This window comes from Chiloscyllium plagiosum, chromosome 13 (genome assembly GCF_004010195.1).
Source record: "Chiloscyllium plagiosum isolate BGI_BamShark_2017 chromosome 13, ASM401019v2, whole genome shotgun sequence".
NCBI classification, from domain to species: Eukaryota; Metazoa; Chordata; class Chondrichthyes; order Orectolobiformes; family Hemiscylliidae; genus Chiloscyllium; species Chiloscyllium plagiosum.
This window is the reverse complement of record NC_057722.1, coordinates 26,349,701-26,372,830: the sequence shown is the minus strand read 5'-3', so window position 1 is coordinate 26,372,830 and position 23,130 is coordinate 26,349,701. Positions and strand designations below refer to the sequence as shown.

At 37.3% G+C, this 23,130-nt stretch overlaps 1 protein-coding gene across 7 annotated transcripts in view; it reads right to left on the bottom strand.

Annotated features, from left to right (window-relative positions):
- Positions 1-108: 108 nt before the first annotated feature.
- The window catches only part of ift80 (intraflagellar transport 80 homolog (Chlamydomonas)), a 227,109-nt gene continuing 204,087 nt past the window's right edge, over positions 109-23,130 (bottom strand). For 6 of the 7 annotated variants that reach the window (XM_043702073.1, XM_043702076.1, XM_043702074.1 and 3 more), the window contains 5 exons: positions 21,710-21,727; positions 10,330-10,419; positions 6,705-6,877; positions 2,894-3,017; positions 109-581 (listed from right to left, as the gene is read on the bottom strand). In XM_043702073.1, the coding sequence (XP_043558008.1) occupies positions 456-581; positions 2,894-3,017; positions 6,705-6,877; positions 10,330-10,419; positions 21,710-21,727 (531 nt within the window). In that variant the 3' untranslated portion in view covers positions 109-455. The remainder of the gene's footprint in view (positions 582-2,893; positions 3,018-6,704; positions 6,878-10,329; positions 10,420-21,709; positions 21,728-23,130) is intronic. The other variant, XM_043702075.1, reaches the window with a different exon arrangement.

The following is a 23,130-nucleotide window of genomic DNA, read 5'->3' as shown; positions in this document are numbered from 1 at the left end:
TGGATAATCAAGGTTCCTCTGTCGTCCTGTTTCCAACATCGTGCACAATGAAAAACATCTACAAATTACATTATTTAATTGTCATTTATTACAATTAACATAAATTAAGAACATTTATTAAGGTGATTGGAACTGTAACACAAACCTTTGAAATTGATTATTTCAAACTAAATTAATTCTACATTGTATTTAATACAGAAGAAAAAACCACAATTATTTGAAAAGTACATTAAATATACTTTCAATAGCAAATGAATGACATTACTTGAAAAATATTTGTTTATTGTACTGTGATAAAAAATAAATTTACTGAACTTTATTTTAACTTTCAATCCCAAAATCTTCCAAATGTTTCCTTCAGCCATAAACAAAAGGTAGAAAATCTTTAACGTTAACGGTCTGTTATGTAAAGTCCATGTAAAGTCCATCTAAAGTTGTCAATCCTGAGCCTTAAATTACCGGTTTACATGTGTATTCCTGGATGCAGTTGAATTTAAATTTGTATTGGTGGCTGCACGCTCTCGTTCTTTTGAAATTTCCATTTCAATTTTGGCTTGAATTTTCTCCCAATTAACTTCTACCTGTATAAGGTAATAAGATAGAAAACAGTATAAGTCAAGGATTTCAATTAAATTTGATATTCTATGCAAATTCTCACCAATGTTAATTCCTGGTGGCAGTGACATAATCAGGAGTCCAAAAAGGGACACCGGAGGGCCTCTTAAAAAAAAAATAGAACTTTTCTTATTTTACAGTGCTGGCAAAAGTCTGAATGCTTCCTGGCCTCACACAAAAACCCTGGGCTATTTCTCACACCTGTGCAACATTCTAAACAAATGGGAAATAACAAGCTACTTCCCCATCTGACGAGAACTTAAGAATCCTTACAGTGTGGAAACAGGCCTTTTGGCCCAACATGTCCACACTGACTCTCCAAAGAGTAACCCATTCAGACCCATTCAATATCCTGTTATTCTACATCTTATCCCTAACTAACGCACCTAACCTACACATCCCTGAACATATGGGCAATTTAGCTTGGCCAATTCACCTAACCAGCATATCTCTGGAATGTGGGGAAACTTGAATACCTGAAGGAAACCCATGCAGACACAGGGAGAATGTACAAACTCCACACCGACAATCATCTGAGGCTAGGTCCCTGGCACTGTGAGGCAGCAGTGCTAACCACTGAGCCACCATGCCACAAAGAAGCACTAATTACTTTCAACAAATAAAATGGCATTTATTCACAGGCCTGGGCAAGTTATCAGAGTGCATTTACATTGTATCTACTGTAACTCAGGGTAGGGTACTCAGCCTTCACTGTTTGACAGCTGCCCCTGGAGATTTCATGGTCTTTGAGTTGACTTAAACTATACAAGTAACCTGCAGCATGTGTAAGCAAGGAAAGCGAATCACATCAAAGAGTCCTCACTGAGAAACAGGATGGAAATTTAAACAGGGTGAGTTTGGTTTGGTTGCAGGGATTGCAGTGGTGATGTCCCTATCTCTGAGCCAGAAGGTCTGATTTCAAGTGTCACTTGTTTCAGAGATATCTAATAGCATCTCTGAATAGGTTGATTAGAAAATATCTAAAATTTCAGAATCTGTTTTCTGACCCAAATCCATATATTTTCATCATTAATTGAAGCTAATAGGTGAATGGGTGACTAATCCAATCCAAGGAGGTTGGTGCAACCTCAAACAGAATAATGGCATCCAAGTTCGAGACATTAATTTCTTCAGGCTGGTTTCCCTTAGTATAGATCTCACACGATAAGGGCTTGCAAATTCAGGATGCAAAAGTGTTCATTGCAATTTTTTTCATTTCAGGTCCAAGGCCAGAATTTCTGCATTTAACCACAACCCCATGACCTTCCTCCAAAAAAAAAATCAATGTCTGAGGCTGATCATTCCTCCTTACCTAAGCTGCAATTTCCAACCCCATAGCCCAACACCCACAGATCTTGATACCCAGAGGCCTCTTAACTTTCCTTTCCTGAGGCAGCTGACCTTGCCCTTGATTGAACAAACCCCAACACCCTATTTCCCACGCCTCTCATTAACTGACCAAATTGCACAAATGAACATCTCTCTGGTTGGCCACAGACTCTAAATTGTACTGGGCTTCTGATCCATGATACCTGAAATGTCGAGTAAATCAATAGTTGCAGGCTCTCCTATGGGTTAGGCAAGGAAACAGTCTGACTGAAGAGTCTAGGTCAAAAATATAACTCAGGAAGAACACATTATGTTTAAGTATGTACAAAAACTTATTAAGGTATTGGGGAAGAAATAGGACTGAGAGAAAAACAGAAGGGACAAAGAAAATCAACTATTACATTTTCTTCTTAAGCACTCACTAATCCAGTTCTAAAGAGAAACAGAATTTATTTAGTGCTAATGCTAATATTACAACCTAAATGCACAGACTTGAATCTATTTCTGAATTATTTTGCAAAGGATATGCACTCCTTCCTTCACTATCAATGGTGTAACCTCTAATACAAAATTAGCAACCGACTGGCAAATTAGATTTAAGTTACGAATTACATTTTCCTTGATTTATAGGTAAATTACTGGTTTGCAAGTGTTCAAATTAATTGTTCTAAGAAGTTGTATGAGAACAGATCATGACAACTATATATGCCAGACCCATTCAGATGGGATCTATAAATCTGCCCTTATGTTCCAATTTGAGTTGATTAGCTCTCATCTGGAAGAATGGATATTTTCTAATCAATCTGTTCAGAGATGTTATAATACATTTGCGGGGCAGATGGGACTTAAAAATGTGTCTGGATCAGAGGTGGGGGCACTACCATTGCACCTCAGGCTCCCCTGTCCTAGAAGAATACACTTGACAACATTTGTTTTTCTAGTTACATACCCCTTCTGCATACTGTAAAAATCTCTTGCTGGTTTCTTCTTTTTGGAAATCCTTCAAAAATTTCTTCCTGTAAGCTAGGACAGTATCAACGTGGGTCTTGTATTTTACAGCCAGCTCCAGCGCTCTATTTTTGGAAAGGAATGAAAAACTTGAATACAGATGACCTAATACAGGTATGTGGCACATTGTATTGATAAAACCAAACTCAAGTAGATATACGTAAAAATTATTTTTCTATCTTCTTTTTCAAATTCCTTTCTCAGGACTGAAAATTGGTCTATACCTACAATAGTTATTTGTAGAAAATTTTTTTTTAGATTAGATTCCCTACAGTATGGAAACAGGCCCTTCGGCCCAACAGGTCCACAACGACCCTCTGAAGAGTAACCCACCCTTGACTAATGCACCTAACACTATGGGCAATTTAGCATGGCCAATTCACCTGACCTGCACATCTTTGGACTGTGGGAGTAAACGGGAGCACCCGGCGGAAGCTCACGCAGACAATGGGAGAATGTGCAAACTCCAAACAGACAGTGACCCGAGGCTGGAATCGAACCTGGGACCCTGGTGCTGTGAGGCAGCAGTGCTAACCACTGAGCCACCATACCAACCAAAAGTAAAGAATATTTTCTAAATATCTTAAGAAACATGAGTTAAAGCAAAATAAATGATAACCAATGATTTATAGTTTAAATAAAGTTGGTATCTGATTCATATGTTGTGTTTGTTAATTATTCTTAAGGTGGTGATCAGGTTAGGATACAGTTGGTTGTGCTATAACACACATTTCCTCAACACGAATTGGCTTTAATGCAATTTAAGAATTTAGACCGTTATTTGCAGAACATGAATTTTCCTCACCTGCATTGGCTATGATGTGATACCGGTCCCATTGTTTAAATGGTGCCACTCTTGTGTCATTTTCTTATAATGTGAGATCGCACGAGAACAGACTATCACATTATATCAGAACTGACTTACAAACAGAGCTCATGATGATTGGGCGAAGTCATTTCTTACCATGCTATAATTTGAATTCATGACAACATTCTACAATATTACTTGTTGAGAATGCTGATTTGCAGCCAAAGATTTTGTCAGTTAAATAGGATGTAGGAATGAAATTGCATAAGCTGACTAATTAGGAAATACTGATGTTATCTTGTGAAAAGACCCCATGAGGATTATATGGATCAGATTTCTCAGCAATTATGGCATTATTGAAACTTACAAATTTCATTTTATATGGAAGAAGTTGTATGTCATAGAATGCTTCTGTGTGAAATAAACTATTAGAGATAACTGATATTGCTAAGAAATGAAAATATGTTTCATTAATTAAAAATTAAAAGCATTATTAAAATTTTATGACAATTACAGAATAACTAGTTGGGTAAGATCTATCACTGTGAGCTCTTGTAACAAGTGAAGAATGTGTTGATCAAGATTCTACTTATTTTTCTACAAACCCTTTGGGGTAACACTGGAGTTGTTTATTCACTCGTGGTACTTGGATTTCCCTTGTTGAGCCTGCATTCATTGCCCTTTCTAAGTTGTCCTTGAGAAGGTAGGGGTGATCTGTTTTCTTGAGTCTCTGTAGTCCATTTGATGTAAGTACACCTACAATATTGTTAGGAAGGGAATTCCAAAACTTTGACTCAGTAATACTGAAGGAATGATTATATGTTTCCAAGTTTGAATTCTGAGTGGTTTGGAGAGGAACTTTCAGATGATGCCCTTGTTCTTCTATATGATAGTGGTTGTGAATTTGGAAGATGCCATCACTGGATCCTTGGTGGATTTCTGCAGTGCATTTGTGGCTGGTAAACATTGATATCACTGAATGTTGGTGGTGGAGGGACTGGATGTTTGTTGATGTAGTTCCAATTTACCAGGCTGCTTTGTCCTGAATGGTGGTAAGCTTCTTGAGTATTGTGGGGAGTACAGAGGGATATTCCATCACACTCCTGGCTTGTGCCTTGAAGTTGGTGGCAAGGCTTCAGGGAGTGAGGAGGTGAATTACTCATTACAGGATTCCTAGCCTCTGACTTGCTCTAGTAGCCACAGTATTTATGTGGCTAACCTGGTTCAGTTTCTGGTTAATGGCAATGTCCAGGATGTTGATAGTCAGAGAATCAGTGATGTTAATGCCATTCAATGTCAAAGGGCAATGGTTAGATTTTGTCTTGCCATTGCCTGGCACTTGTGACATGACTCTGTGGAATTTTTTATCATTGAGGACTGTCGAGGCTGCATTGCTCAGTATACTCAAAGCTGAATACACTGTATAGGTGTGATGGGGAGAAGGCAGGAAAACTGAGTTAAGGATTATTAGATCAGACATGGTATAATTGAATGGTAGAGCAGATTTTTACTTCTACATCTTATGTTCCTGCATCCTCACTCGAGTTGCTCCGAGTAGCTGACTGACTGTGTCCAAGCCTCTTGACTGGGGCATTACAGGCTGCTTTTGACTTATAATGCTAAGCTCCCTGACTGAAGACTATATCCCTTGATGTGACGGAGTACTGCTGGCAATCATAACAAGCTTCCAATAAGTGGCACAGCAATCTAGCAGTACTGTTAGCCAGGTAGCTCTAGCTGAAGGGCAAGGCATGGCAGAGATGCTTAAGCACACAGATAAGTTTAAAGTGAATGAGCACTATGAAAGCAACTCAACAGACTGGAGATGCAGCCTGTTTCAGTTCATGAGCTGGGTTTGTGTCCCTTAGTGCAAAATGTCCTTGTTGCAGCATTATAATGATAGTTGCCACTGTGGCCCAAGGTGCAGCATTGAAGTTCAGCAGTTTCTGCTAAGTGAATTGGAGTTGTACCATGAGGATTCTTACATGCTGGCACATGGTCGATGCAACAATGACAGTCTGACTTCTATGTCAAGAATTCTTAATATCCAATTTTTTCATGGTAATATATATGTTAGAAAACAACATATTAACAAAGCAAGATCTGTAGTTAACGAGCAATAATCCTCAATCAACAACATGTTGCTGCCTTGTGAGAATCTCACCTGAGTGAGAACCTATTTAAAAGATGAAGACACTTGTTCCCGATGTCAAGATAGGAATAGCTGGACTTTATGTCAATAGGTCATATTTTTCACCATTGCCCACATGGCCCTTAAAAGATTCCAAGCTATGCCTCTTAAAAATGAACAATTTTAGACATAAAACATTGTTATGGATTGCAAATATTAGCTGACTTAATGGTGCCTCGATAAAACATTATACTGTTAAAACTATCCACGTGATTCAGTTATGTTACATGAGATGGCACTGAGTTAAAGCCAAATGGTTGTCAGAAGACAAATCAAAGGACAAGTATTTGGGCCAAAATAGACCATTTCTTGAGAGCTAATCACAGAAAAGCAATGAAAGACATCAGTGGACAGCCTGTTCTCGCTTCAGGGATACTGCACGACATGGAGAGACATAGTGAATTTGCCTTAAAAATGGTGTGTTATAACTCATTAAATGTTTTAAACCATTAATAAATAAAAATAGATGAATCATTGGTTTGGCAATTCCATCCTCAAATTTAGAACAAACTATTACTTACAAAGAGACAGTACAGTAAACAAATAAGACTGGCAGATATCATTGGACAAATATTTTGTTCTGACTTGACTACCACATGAGTTTGGTAAATAAACAAAGAAAACTATTTTAGAGCAATGATAGTATAATAATGAACATTTAGCAACACTGACCTCTAGTGTTCTCTTCTATCTATGTAGTAAGCAGTTACACACTGCACTTTAACTGGTGCAGAACATGTTTGATTTGCTTACCTATCCCAATTGAAGAGATTAATATTTACTTGGATAGCTTGGTAAATAAGGCCCGTCTGGATTAAAATTCCCTCAGCATCCTGCACATTTCCAGTAAGTAGCAGCAGGTGTGCCATGCGTGACTCTTTTGAGGGTAAATCCTTGATAAAGTTGATGTACTGCACTTTATCAATCTATGAATTGAAAACAAAATAATTTTTTTCAATTTGAGCTAATTACCATTTGAAATAATTGCACAGAGGACAGTATCCCGTCACCAAGTCACTCTTTATTTACTTATGCACAATACATTTTCTGTGGTGAGTCAGTCCCCAGAACTGAGGGGATTCTAAATCTCCTGTTTATATTGATCAGCCAAAACTTCCCTCATTGGCCTAGCTTAGCAACCCCAATTAAGGACCTCAGAGTCAGTTAGGTCCACCTGGTCCCAATCACTACACCATTCATTTTGTATGGCAGTCCCACAGAATGACTATGGCACTTGCTCATACCAACAATGTACACAAGATATTTTTTAACATGAGAAGGCTATTGTACTGCAGCTACAATATGGATTTCTGGCTGACTAGGAAACTTTCCTGCTCTTATCACCAGCCATAGACATATTGAAAGGTTTTAAGGATTGATAATCGTCCTTTTTGGCTAGGCTATAATGCATCTTCTAAGGCTATTTAATCTGTGGTGAGGAAGGAAGCCAGAGATTCCAGCCAAGTGGTAAGGTTGCCTCAAAACATCTCTGCAATGTATTTATTTTTTGTTTTGATTAATGGAAGATTTTGAACTTCATTTTTCAGTTACATGCATTTACAAAGTTTATTTCTACAAAACAACCTAAGAAACACTGGAGTAAGTCATTTAGCCTCTCAACTCTATTCCATTATTCAAATGTTTGTCCATATTCCTTAAAATCTGTACATGGATGACATTGCCACTTTCTGCTTAGATCCTGCAATGGAGAAGGAATCATGCCCAGTTCCTTTCTCACCTTGGTGATATGCTCCTCCCAAATTTTTGTGCATGCCCAGTCCCCTCTCAACCATATTCCCAGCACCTTCAGATAATCTGTCCTGATGGTGAGAAGATAAAGGATGGGTTAACCCAGTTTCCAAACAACATGGTTGTGGCCTAGCCCCGATTGCAGACTCATGAGCATCTGCTATCAGTCTGAACTGGCCTCTGGAGCCAAGGTAAATCGGGGCTAGGCCAAGACCATGATCTTTGGGAACTGGGTTAACAGATCTTTTATCTTCCTCACCACCAGGGCAGAATACCTGAAGGTGCTGGAAATATAGTTCAGAGGGGACTGGGCATGCACAAAAATTTGGGAGAAGCATTTTGCCAAGGTGAGATAGGAACTGGGCAATACTCCTTCTCCATTATGGGGTACAGTCAATGTTTCTGCATGTGGCACAGATCTGGCCCATTCCCTGAACCTGCGCCTTTACAGTCACCCAATTTATATTCCATTTCAATAGGAGGTCAAAAATGGACTATGCCCACAGGGACATTATGTACAAAGCTTTGGAGAAGGATGGCAAGATGTACCTACATCGCCGTCATCTGATGGCCATCTTTGTGTGTGGCTGCATCAAGCTGTGTGTAGACTGTCAATATGGAAACACCAAGTGTTACTACGTACTGAGGTTGTACTTGTCTCCGGTGTTACAAAGGATGGGTCTGGCCTCTGAATCACCTGTCCTTAATGGAAAAGTTTATAAAGAAAACATCTTTAACTACATAATCATTAGGAAATGGTCAGTACGTAGTGTCCTCAAGACCCTGCGGGAAAAGGACAACATGGATCCTGTCACATGGTTCCTTGAGCAGAAGCTTCCAATGCCAGAAGCTTCCAACAAGCACCAAAATGTAGCTTGGCTGGTAGTGAGACAGGCACTACCTGTCAGATCCTTCATGTATGTCTGGTCTCTGTGTGCCACTGCACACTGCCCTCAAAGCAACTGTGCTGGTGAAGGGACTGTCACTCATCTCCTTCCAGAAAGTCCCTTTGTCAAGAAGGCCTAAAGAGTCTGTGACACAGGACTCTGTGCTACACAGGCTGTTCCTGGAATGCACACCGAGACAAACATTAACTGCGCCTGAAGGACCATCAAATCAATGAAAGATGCTCTTTAGTCTGCTTGAAACCTGTTGGTCTTCCAGTGTAAATGTCGACCCTGATCAAATGTTGCAGACTGGCATATTCTAAGGTCCAGGACTATGCACTGAGGGGCGCAACATAGTTTGAGGCAGCTGCCACCAAGGCACATCTTTCTGCCAAAGTCAAATAAGGGCCAATTCAGTTATCAGACCTTTTCTTTGCCTCAAAATATATCTGTTTCTGCAACTGCAGGGATTGTTACATTTTGTTTTCTTTATATGCAAAGGCTGTACAGAACTTCATTAGTACCTGTGTATGTACATAAAGTTAACTTTGGAAGAATGAAGTATATTTTTGCAATAAAAATAAACAAAAATCTTTTGATCCAAGACTTAAAAATTTCAATTGATACAGCATCAATTACCATTTGTCGAACTCCAAACCACTACCATCATTTGTGTATCAACATCTTTCTTAATTTTACTCCTCAAAGGTCTTAGAATTTTTAGACATTCCTCCTAATTGTTGACTTCGAAATCAGTGTTCCCCTTGACATCTTAAAACATTCAATCAATCACACTTTAATCTTCTGCAAAGCACAATGCTAATGCAATCTCTCCTTGAGATAACACTTGGAGTCTAGGTATCATCTCGCTATCTTTCTATCTTTCCTCACATGTACTGTTCAGAAATGCTAAAGGTATTCCAGGTGCAGTCTAACTTTGTACCATTGAGCATGACTTGTATAAAAGTCAGCATTCCATCAGCTCTTTTGATTATTCTTGTACCTGTCGATTGAATTAATGATGTGTTCCTTTGGACCTCCACTACTCCTACCTTTCTGTTTAGAATGTACTCTGTTCTATCCATTTTAGGTCAAAAGTGGGTGATTTCAGGTTTGCCTACTATCTTAAATGTGTTGTTATTATATATTTAATAAAGAAGGTTAATCTGTCTTACAAAGTGGCTTTCAGAAGGCACATAACTTCTCTAGCTAAAAGGTAATGAGCTAAAAGCAAATGATCAGGTTATCTGATCTTAAGAATAATCCAGAAAATATCATTAAATAATTGCCAGAGTTGCATTTATATCAGAATTTTTTAAATCAGTTTTTCAACTAGTTGTATCATTTTCAAAATTAAAAGTTATATTCTAAAACATTTGAACTTTGAACTAGCTACTGGCAACACAGGAAGAATGTTGCAGCAATCATACAAATCCAGTTCCTTGATTACAGGCATTCTGGTAAATATCCCCCATATTGTAATAACATTTTTGATGCTATTTTTATGAAAAGAGGTTTTCATGAGTCTTCAGAGATTTTGAAACAATTGCCACAATATGGAGGAGTCCACTGGTAGAACTGTCATTAATTGTGGCAACAGCTTCCTGGTACCTAACCACAATCTTTGAAAGGCACTGAAAATCTATTTTTGATTCTATGTACATAAAAATGCAAACCTGTATTACACTGGAAGGATTAATCACAAAGATGTGATTTAAAAAGAAAAACAATTAATTAAATACCTCGCCAATTGCTGCATAAGCAACCTCCGCTGTCATTAGATCTTTGTGTGCAATTGCCATGGCAGCAAGGCATGACCACATTGTTTGTTCCTGTTTGTGGAAAGCAAAATAGCATTAGGCTTAGTTCACACACATTGAAAATATTTTGGGTTGTAATTTTGAACTAGATTAACTTAACTTTTTTCATAGGATTATATTGTGCTTCTATGGTTTTGTTCATGATTATTATTCACACAGGTCTTCATAATGATCATGCAGATTCACCACAAATGTCTATGCCCTTTATATATTTTCAAACTAATTGGTAACCATAGAGTCTTAACTTTCTCACTGTAAAATGAAAATTTGCCATTAATTGTTCTCATATGCTGGATTTTTAAAAGGCAGTTTTTAACCTGAAAACAGACCATTGATTGAAATGTAAGTGGCTAAAACTATTTCGCAACTGTGAAATCCTATTCTACCCCAGAGAGATGCAAAGTCTACGGAGATGCCAATAGGCACAATGGCATCCATGGAGGTATAAACAGCTTCTTCCAATCTTACCAAGAGATGAATCATTCAAGACTTAAAGACTACAACAATGCCAAATATAAGCCTCAGACACTGGTTAACAGCTTTCTATTGGGATTCACACATGATTTATTTGAATTGTTATTGATTAAGGTGGAGAGAGGTTTTATTGCCCATCTCTGTCAATATTAATGCTGGATTTGGAATTACAGACAGAGATTGATATTGCTGCAACATGGTGGCTGTATTGTCTCTCTCTCTCTCACTTCCATTTTACATCCAAATTCTGATCATTGTTTTGTGGCAAGAAAGTGTCTATATACCTATAGCAGACAGAGAATTTCCAATAAAAAGGTGTTGGATTTTCTACAACAATGGTTCTAGGAGCAAAGGGAATATATATTAGCTCCAGTTAAAAAAACAATTGCATCTGTAAGAACCAAATCATCTGAATGCAATCAGTGAATCTGTTTTTGCCTATATATTTATTTGATCTGCACCTTACCCAAATTTAACATTCAATATTGTGTAAAGTTGTATCTCTTTTTACATGCTTGTATGCAATAGTGGGAAGCAGAATATATTTGTAGTTTTTTAAAGAAACGTTCTAAATGTTTTTACCTGTGTAGCTTTAGCAATGAAACTAACATAAGAGCTGTTTGGATTAATTCTTTTAGTGAACATAAAGTCAGGACAATCCAGCATCCTTTTTAACAAATCAAAACATATGCTGCAATCAAATGGGGAGTGGAAAAAGAGTAAAATATTCAATCCCTTTTCATCTGGTCATAACAATTGAAGTCGAAGCATAATAGTAAAGCATTTATTAAAATAATTTTATATCTCACCAATATTCTTCTCCTCTCCTTCCTCCAAACCCCTCTATGATATTGACACCTTACAGCAAATTAAAGTTTGTTCCACAATTAAGTAGGTTGTACTTTACTTGTGAATAGCAACAGGTGTTCTACAATAGGAAACATTAACTATTTAAAGTTATATCCACGAAATATGGGTTGCAGCATGGATCACTGGTAAGTAGTCAGCAGTCTGAACCCCAGCATATGTTTTCCTCCTAGGCATTCAAGTATCAACTGTGGGATCTTTATCACTCCACTGATTATCTTTGAGTAATTCAGCACTATTTACTATTGGTTACATATTGAATCTTCCTGGTCTGTTGGCTCATCCGTACATGGATAATTTTGTTGAGTTATTGGGAAAGCTACACTGCTGTTCAGCACCCAATCACAACTCCTCAGATACTGAAGTAGTCCATGTCCAAAATGTTACAAGACCTGACAATATCCAGGTTTGGGCTGAAAAGTGACAAGTAACATTTGCACCATACAAATGCCATGCAATGAGCATCTCCAATAAGAGACAATCCACCCACTGCCCCATAATATTTCCCACCATCAACATCCTGGGGGGATATCATTGACCAGAAACTGAACTAGACTTGCTGTAAAAATAAAGTGGCTACAACGGCAGGCCAGAGGCTAGGAATACTGCAGTATGTAACTAATCTCCTGACTCCCCAAAGTCTGTCCACCATCTATAAGGCACAAGTCAGAAGTGTAATGGATTACTCCTCACTTACCTGGTTGAGTGCAGCTCCATAACCTTGACACCATCCCACTTGATTGGTACCACACCTACAAACATTCAGTCCCTCCACCACTGACGCTCTGCAGCAGCAGTATGTACCATTCATAAGATGCATTAAAGAAATTTGCCAAAGACCCTGAGAAAGCACCTTCCAAACCCATGACCACTTCCACCTAGTAGGACAAGGGCAGTAGATAGATTGGAACACCACCACCTGTAAGTTCTCCTCCAAATCTCTCACCATCCTGCCTGGAAATATATCGCTGTTCCTTGACTGTTGTTGGGTCAAAATCCTGGAATTTAATCCCTACCTATTGTAGATCTACCTATTGTACATGGTCTATAACGGTTAAAGAAGGCAGTTCACCACCACCTTCTCAAGGGCAACTATGCATGGGTAATAAATGCTGTTCCAGCCAGAATGCCCATATCCACAAATGAATCTGAAAAAGCCAAGTTAAAAATAACACAACACCAGATTATAATCAAACAGATTTATTTAGGGGTTTCGGAGAGCTGCTCCTTCGTCAGGTTGTTAGTCCAACTGAAAAAGGAGCAGCGCTTTGAAAGCTTGTACTTCCAAATAAACCTGTTGGATTATAACCTGGTGTTGTGTGATTTTTCACTTTGTCCACCCCAGTCCAACAGTGGCACCTTCACATCCTGAAAAAGCAAGTAATGGACATAACAATTTCCATCACAGAAATACATTTATGGAGTTCAACTTCTTATTCTAAAATTAATTACCTATAACCATGCATATAATAAATTCACACTAACATAATTACCCTTAAGATTAATATAATCTTATTTTGTGATTGATCTGAGCACTAATTTTGTCTTCCTCCTACTCTTGGATAATACTGATTGCGTCAGGAAATCCTGCATGGTTATAGGTCGGAGACAAGCTGATTTGATAACTACACTGCAGCAATGCTATATCATTTTCCTGCTTCAGCAGACGTTGGAGCAAATTCTTAAACATCTGCTATAAATAGGTGAGTTGTATGTATGTGTGAGACACATTTTTTGGGGAGTTCTACTAGAGGTTTCTGATATGGAGTGTGATACATCAAAATGATTGTCATGACCTCTTGAGTTTATTAGGCTTATTAAAATTCAGCTACCATAATCCTTCAAGTAAAAGGACTGCAAAACCCATTTTGGTACAGGAGTACAGGGCTTTATTGGTGCTTTCCGAAGGGTGTGATACACCAAATCGATTTCCACAAGTTCCTACATTGATTAGACCAATGAAAATTTAGCTACCGTAATCCCTTGATTGAAAACAACTTTGTTTGTGTCAATTTCTTAGCACTGCAATTAGCTATTTCTATACTGAAATTGGAACAGTGCCAAATGCAATAATGATTTAGGGGAGAAGAGTTACAACAATTTGGAAATTATAATAAGCGTAAAAAGCTGGGAAAGGAGTGCACAATTTGCTTCTCCCAATTGAGGGCTCTTTTCCATTAACATTTCAAGAAACTGGAGCATACTTGAAATCTTCTTCCAAATGGCCCATGGGGAAAGTTCTAGAAGGTGTAGGAATATCTGTGGCAACAATCTGGGACTGTACAGCACTATTGCTGCTTCTGCTGCAACAACCTGATCTTCCTGTTATGTGTGGATCATCTGGCATTTTTTTAAGTGGCTTGTACTTCATTGCGCCCTTCATAAGAAATGTTTTCAGCGCAGCATCACTGGATACTAATTATGCTAAATGATAATCTCAGAAAGCAATCTCTGATAGCCGTATGATCAACGGTACTAACAGCTCCCATTCAAAGTAAAAATCAACACTACAACTTTGGGCCAATAGGTCAACTAGTATTTATAAAGAACAGTTGATAATTTTCTACATTTAGTCCACAGAAGAAATGCTTACCGAAGAAAAATTATTTGGAACAATAAATGTAACAATCCTGGTGATAGTGCCACCACTTTCTCTCTATGTAAGCATGGTAGTGCCTATATATTCACTTTACCAGCATACATCAATCATTGAAATCTTAACTGAAATGGCTCTTTAATAATCCCCACTTGCTCAAAATTCAAGCAGGTTTCAGTTTTGCAACTGGAATTATATTGAATTATACAAATAACCATTAAACATAAAAGGAAATAGGATTTTCAAATCTTCACGTAGATAAGCCATGAGAAAGACAGAATTCTGTCTACAGTTCCCAGTGGTTTAAATGGTTGAATTAAGAGTTGTATGAGGTGTATGAGAGGAGGGCTGACCTTGTGCTATTCCATGGCACCATTCCACAGGTTAGTTTTGCAGTAAGTCTGCAAGAAGCAGCAGCTACGTTTCAAGCTATTACTGACCATTCAAGCCCGACTTGTGCCAACCTTTGGTTGTTGCAGCTATGTGGTAGCAAGGCCCTAAATTCTTTTTCTGTTGACTCAGAATTGGAGAACACAAGACCCCACAGGTAAATGTTTTAGGGTGCCACTAAATAGGTAATGTGGGCTTTTAATCTAGTATGTTTTCTTTCACACAATACCATGTACAGCGTGTAATGTACAGAGCATTTTTATAGGATTTTCTACCCCAGTAAACAAACTTGCAGCTATCACACAGAGGCTAATAATGCTGCCTCCTCTGAGGAGTCTTCATTAGGTCAACTAGTAAAACAAGAAAAGTTCATCTTAATTTGCAGATGCTGAAGTGATAATGCCAGCAAGGGGCCATGGAACACTTCTAAGTAGTTTGATTTACTTGTCATGTTTCATTGTGTCTTCTTCTTCCAAATATCAATTCAGTGTATGAAAATAACTGCTGTCGAGAGCAGTAATAAGCGGACAGATCAGATGATTGCATGGCTGGAGAAATGGTGTACCCCAGAGAGGTCTATATTATGACGTTTCTGGGGAAGGTGGGACCTGTACAAGCCTGACAGGTTGCACTTGGACAGAGCTGGGACAAATATCCTCGCAGTTTTTTGCTAGCTTTGTTGGAGTGTCATACAGCATGGATACAAATCCTTTGGTCCAACCAGTCCACACTGACCATGATTCCAAACTAAACTAGTCCCACCTGCCTGCACTTGGCCCATATCCCACCAAACATTTCTTATTCATGCACTTATCTAAATGTCTTTTAAACATTGTAACTGTATCCATATCCCCAACTTCCTCTGGAAGTTCATTCCACACACAAACCACACGGTGTAAAAAAACTGCTGTTCATGTCTTTTTAAAATTTTTCTTCCCCCACCTTAAAATATACCCCCAATCTTGAAATCCGCCACCATGGGGAAAAGACACCTGCTATTCACCTTAATTATACCCCTCATGATTGTATAGCAGAACCAACTGTATAGAGTTTTCAGGCAGAATAGAGTGAATTACAGAAAAAGAGGCAGGGAAACAGTATTGGTAAAAGAACCCATTACAGTTGTGAGAAGGAATGACATACTAAACAGGTTAACAAATGAGGCATTATGAGTTGAGCTTAGGAATAAAAAAGAGGCAGTCACACCACTAGCAGTATACCACAGAACCCCAAATAGTGAGAGGGAGATAGAAAATCATATATGTAGACAGATGTCTGCCTGTCGGAATAAGAGGGCAATAACAGTAGAAGGCTTTAACTGTCCCAATATAAACTGAGTTCTAAACAATATAAGGGGGATTGAAGGTGAAAGGTTCATATACTGCATCCAGGAATTTTTAAAAAGACAATACATGACAAGCCCAATGACAGGAGATGCAATTCTGGATTTAGTTTGAGAAATAAAGATGGGCCAGTGGGTGAAGTGACAGTGGGGCGACCATATCAGAGATAGTGATCTCATTTCAGTTAGATTTAGTGTTATTATGGAAAAGGACACAGATAAATCAGGAGTAAAAGTTTTAACTGAGGGAAGGAAAATTTTACAAAACCAAGAAGTGATTTGGCAAAGGTGGACTAAACAGGACTGCTAAAGGATAAATCAGTGGGAGGTACTAAAACGTGAGATCCTTCGGGCACAAAGAAGACATGCCCCCTCCAAACATAAGAATGGTACTGCCAAATCAAGACTCCCCCATAGTTGACTAGAAAGTATAGGGAAAGATTAAACAGAAAAGGATGCTTATGATAATCATAAAAAACTCAACATTGCAGATAGCCAAGAGCATAAAAGTGCAGGGATCAAATAAAAAAAGAAAAAAGGAACTCAAAGAGAAGACATGAAAAAATATTAGCAAGCAAGACACAATAAAACTAAAAGATGTTTTACCAGTATATAAAGAGCGAAAGGATAGTAAAGGTAAAAATGGGTATTATCAGAAATGAAGGCGGGAACTTGTGTGAGAACCTGTGGAGGGTCTGAGAAGAATTTTTAATGAACTTTTTGTCTCTATATTCACGAAGAAGAGGGATAATATGGATATAGTAATCCACGAGGAGCAGTGTGAAATATTCAAAATAATCGTAACACGAGAGGAAGTGTTAGAGGAGTTAGAATCCTTGAACATGGATAAGTCAACAGGCCGGATGGATTGTTCCCAAGGATGTTGAAAGAGGATAGGGAGGAAAGAGCAGATGCAGTATCAGAGGACTGGAGGAAAGCAAAAGTGGTTTGCTGTTTAAAAAGGAATCAAAAGCAAATCTAAATCAATTACAGGTTAGTTAGTCTTACTTTGGTAATGGGGATAAAGGAAGGCCATGCATTACAAATTTGATTTAATTCTTTCAGGAAGTGACAAGGAGGATTAATGAGAGTTGTGCAGTGATCGTGGTCGATATTGATTTTATTAAGGCATTTTGACAAGGTCCCATGTGGCAGACTGGTCAAAAACATAAAAACCCCTGGGATACAGGATAATGTGTCAAATTGGATCCAAAGTTAGCTTAATAACAGCAAACAAAAGGCAATGATCGATGGTTGCCCTTTCAAATGGAAATTGCTTGTTTCAAGCAGTTTTCCACAAGACTGGTGTTGGGACCCGTGCTGTTTCTTTCATACATTAAGGATATGGACTCGAATATGGGGGCACCTTTGCAAAATTTGCAGACGACACAAAAATGGGCTATGTAGTGGATAGTGTAAAAGATAACTGTAAGCTCCAAAATGTTATAGATGGGTTGGAGGAGTGAGCAGGTAAGTGGCAGTTGGAGTTCAACTCTGATAAGTGTAAGGTCATATATTTAGGGAGGTCAACCAGTAAAAGGGCTAACACAATAAATGGAAATATACTGAGAGGGGTAGATGAAGTGATAGGACTTTGCATGCAAGTGCACAGGTCCCTAAGGGAACAGTACAGATAAATAAGGTTGTAAGGGTGGCATATGGAATGTTCTCCTTCATTAACAGAAGTACAGAATAAAGTAAGATATAATGATAAAATTATATAAGGCATTGATGAAGCCACAACTCAAACGCTGTGTGTAGTTCTGGTCACCACATTACAGGAAGGATGTAATTGCTCTGGACAGAGATCAAGAAGATTTACTAGAATGTTGCCAGGGCTGGAGAATTGTAGTTATGAGGACAGATTGGAGAGGTTGGGGTTGTTTTCGTTGGAGGCTGAGGAGTGGCATGATTGCAGTTTGTGGAACTGTAAGGAGGAGAGATAGAGTAGACAGGAGGAACCTGTTTTCTTTCGCGGACAATTAAAAAAAACAGGGGTTATAGATTCAAGCTAAGTGGCAGAAAGATTGGAGGAGATGTGAGGAAAAACTATTTTATGCAGAAGGTGTGGGTGTCTTGAATTCACCTGAATTGGTACTGAAAACAGAGACCCTAAACTCTTTTAAAAAGTGCTGGGATTTGCACCTTAAGTAATGTAAGCTGCAGAGCTATGGGTGTGTGCAAGAAGGTAGGATTAGAAAGAACATTTGGGAGTCTTTGGATCAACATGGACAAGATGCACCAAATGGTTCCCTTCTGTACTGCGTTATTTTTATGATTCTACAGTTCCAACTAGCAACTACTAGCATAAAATATTTCCAAAAGCATAAATAGCTACAGACTACAAATAGATTACAACCAAGTGACTAGAAAAGATCTCAAGACATCTATCTTTAATGTCTGTAGATTATTTAAAAGACTTTCGACCTGAAGGTCTGCCTGTGACAAGTTTCCCCAGTATTGTGGGGATTTGGCATATATCAGCCACCAGATGAAGTAGCATTCGTCCCTGTTTCCTTTTGCATGTAAAAAAAAAGATGCAGACTATTTCAGTTTGGAGCTCCACATACTTTCTCCATTCCTGTTTGGAAAATGGAGGTGGGCTGCTAGCTAAATTCAACAGACTCTTTTAACCAACCAGTGTATTCTATCTGCACTCAAAATTAGGGGAAATCGGATGTTAAAAAATGGCTATATGATCTTATTTTGACTATCGTTATTATACATCTCTCAAATGTTAAAAATTCAATCCACCGTTTGAATCTCTAAATAAATAGGCCCAATGTGGAGCTAAATTAACTTGATTTGTGTCACAGGTACCTTACTTCACCTCATAATTTAAATTAAATTCCCTTTAAAACCCTCTGTGCAGTCATTGCTTCAGTTGTTAAATATTACTGTTGTGAAGTGTGGCAGATTTTCAGCAAAATATTTCTTAGCAAACATTTTTAAAAAAATTATTATTTTGCAACATTACAAAGGAGTCAATGCACAAAGCTACTCTCAGAAAACCAGTTACATTAAGCTTTCAACAGCTCTAAAGACTAGCTAATGATTTCTGGAGTTATTCTGTCAGTTGACTAATTTTCTCAGTAACCACTGATCCTATCTCCATTAAAAATAATCTAGTTTTACTACAGATCTATTAGCTACATCCAAGAAATATAGTTGACACTGACATTTTGGTCAAATAAACAAACCAAAAAAAAACATAATTAACAGGGATATAAAACTCATTATGCTGGCGTCTCTGTCAGATGGGGGTCTATTATTCTGTCTGCATTCTATAGTTTGAAATTATTAGTGTCCAATTTTAGAGTGGATAGAACTCCAAAAATGTTACAAAAAGTAAAATTATGCTAACAGTTTGTGTATTTCTCCTTATTATCTATCATCAGATTTTATTTGAGTGAAGAGAAGACCATAAAAGGATTACGGTATTTGTAAGTTATTTACATAGTGTAGAATGTAAACAAACCAAAATACATTTGTTCAGTTGTTGTCTTCCTCGTGCATGACTTCACAGGAACATAATCAGCTAGTTCAGCATACACATTTAGTGTAATAAGAAAAAGCTGAACTTAAAAGTCAATATTTAATACCAATGAAATAGGCAGTGGAAGACATTCTTCTTCTTCACTTGAGAGGTTATCCAATTAGGTGTAGCACATGCCCTCAGTAAATCCTGTTCAATTATCATTGCAATGGTTTCACAGTCTTACAAAAAGTAGATAAACTTTCTTGGGGGTAGGAGGTATGTGTTTTTAACTAGCTGTCTGACATATAGGGGGTGGTAGTGGATTAAAGCACTGGCTCAGTGCTTCCTTATGTGGTACACCAACCGTTGCCAAGTTCATGGGGGCTTCTGCAAGGCATCCAGAGAATCAGGCTGTTTCAGGTTGTAGTTTTGAAATGTAAAGTGAACTCCTAAGATATACACAAGATCATTTTATAATTTTGATGGGCAGTCTGAGGAGATCATTGCTGTATACAATTTTACTATACAGTAAAGGGGATCTGTAAAGGTAAATTTACAGTAATTTAGCAGGCCCTACTTGCTTGCTGACAAGGATGACCACCGAACCACCTGATAACAAACAGGCCCAGTGCTACCGAAATACAGTAGGGTCAGTGTGCCAAGGTGACCAATATACTAAGAAGTCCACATTAAAAATGTAAGCATTTGGATTTGACAGGGTAAAATAATTTATGAAAATAAAGATGAACCTTTGGAAAAGTTATAGAAAGGCACCCCTAAAATAAAGTCAGTGGGTTTGAAATATATCTTAGAAGAGAATGTAAAATGAAGGTGAATGAATTCTCAGCAGTTTGATCCTCTTTCTCATTAAAGTCAATTCACAAGAAATCAAAGTGTAAAGTAAGTTGTGCATTTGTTATTTTCTGCATTGTTTCATCACCCAAAATTATTTGCACCCATACAAGAGAGCTGAGAGGAAAATGCAACTCATAAGTTTTTAGGAACCCCTGTAGTCTTTTGCCAATATTCAGTGAAAGAACGTCAAGACACAACATTTATCAACAGCAGATAATTCCCTGATAAGTTTGCAATAATTAACTTCTTAATGCTTTGATTCTAATCATTCATATTGATAATTATTGATATTGCCAGAAGAAAATGCATTAAAAAGACCATACATCATAACAAATAGACATTTTAAAATATATTGATATCTGGGAATGACTTTAAAGCTACAAAACTAATGTTGAGTTTCGGATGATTTCCCAACATTCTCTCATGGCTTATGGTTTCATTATGACAACTAAATTAGATTACTGCCTTGTAATTACTTCCAGGTGCATGGTAACTAGGTTCAATTTTCATTTCATACCAATATCTTACCAAAATCTTGTAAACCCTAATATTTCAGATAGTCAACAGCTTTCTATCATTTAGAGAAGGAAAGTTATATTTTTCTTGGTGTTCTGTGGGTATCAAGCTTTAACTATGTTGCTTGGAATTGTGTGGAAATATGTTGAACATTCTCTGGTAATATTTAAAACAATGCCTAATTTCTCATAGTTTGACTAATTTCAATTTAGTCAACAGTTATATCCATTATCTACTGCTCCTTTAGGGATTTAAAACATTGTTTCTTTAGGAGATGTTTAGGATTCTTTAATGGAGAATGCACTGATAATTAAAACTACCTGAATTAAATTAATAGTTTACAATTTATATTACCCTCCCAAATAATTATTGTTCAGAATATAGTTTAGAGATATTCGGAGGGTGGGAATGGAGAGAACTCCAAAGAAACACAATGTTGAAACAGTGCTTCTGCAAGCTTCCAAAGCACTTTACTTGACCAATGTTATGCATAATGTACCATAGAGTAATTTAACTTCTAACTTGTAAACCATGCATGTATTTTCAAAGCTACGATATAAAATTAATATATAAAAGCTAATTCTGAATCTTGTAGAGTCTGATGTCTGTAAAGGAGCATTTTAATAATTATTATAGAAAACTGGAAAGTTGCATCATTTGAAAAACTGCTTTGATATAAATGAAAGAAAATAAAAGGAAAACAAATATCACAATGCAGCATAGTCATGAGATAACTAGTAAATCTAGGCAAAGTAAATCTACTTTCAGACATAAGCAAACTCACCTCATCAGGTGTAGTTGTCTAAAAGGCAGGAAGAAGAGCAAAATTGAAAGAGGTAGTTTAATGAAAGAAAGTTGCAACAACAATAAACAAATAAATCAGATATACAAGTTATATTGAGAGAGCTCTGAAAAAACTGTAGATTAGGAAATATTTTACACACTGAACAACTGATGCAGCATATAAAGCAATTAGGTAAGGGATAGCATAGACACATGCAATATTGTAATTAGCATTGTGCTTCAGTAGTTTTTCCTTGCACATCTTGACATTCTTTTTAAATGTCAACAGCATCATGGGTAGGATAATACCAATATTGTCCTGTTGCTAATAAGAAACAGCCAAATAATCTGTTCATGCTGTTGTTCTTTTATTTTACTTATTCTGTTATAGATAGCTTTGAATTGTAGATATTTGAAATCCAACTACATTAATGTGGAACAAAGATATGCTTATGAATAGAATTAAAACAGGTCAAACAATTGTCATGATTAGATTTACGCTATAATACTTTACATGTGGTAAGTTGTTATGGTAGTGGACACTAAATTAGGGATTTATGTCACAGTATGTTGATGTCCTAAATGAAAAGGGTATTACCTAAATCATATTCTTCCACTTCCCACAGCAGCTGCCCATGAACTCCCAGTACTAATTCGGGAGAATTTAGGATAATTTACATATTGTTATTGCAACTATAATGGAGAACAGCTGAGTTTGTGTTTTAGCAATCTCAAAATAATAAAAGGACTTACAAGAATGTTACAGGATGTTGACAATTTCAGGTTAATTATCACCTTCAAAGTGCATGGAAGCAATATGCACGCTTTCTCCAACATGGTTCCATGCTCCCCTTTGAGTTTCACACCTGATTTGGAAATATATTGCTATTCCTTTATCATTACTTGATCAAAATCTAAGAACTCCCAACCTAATGGTTCTGTGGGATACTTTCAACATATAAATGGCACCATCCTTTCAAGGGCAATTTGGAACAGGCAATAAAAATTGGCCTTTCCAGTGATACCTACATCCTGTCAATGAATAAATCATTTTAAAATAAATGATTAAGAATATATAAATTCAAGCTTCAAACACTGAATAATTCTTCAACCAAATAACAAAAAAATGAGAAGATGCAAATATCATAACATTTTTGTTTACTTTCAAAATTCAACTTAAATAAAAGTATATTAGGGTAGAACAAAAAACTGTCTGTCATTCCTTCTTCATGTCTGTATATTTGCAAAATATATTTAAAAATCACATACATCTGTGCCAACCTTCTCCATGTAAGTTCTCACGTCCATGTTTCTGTTGCCCAGGACAAAATTTATCTTCTAATTTATCACTTTGCTTTATTTCTAGGCAAGTTTTGGTTCCACATTTAAGCAATGTATTCATTACTATTACTTCTTCTGTAA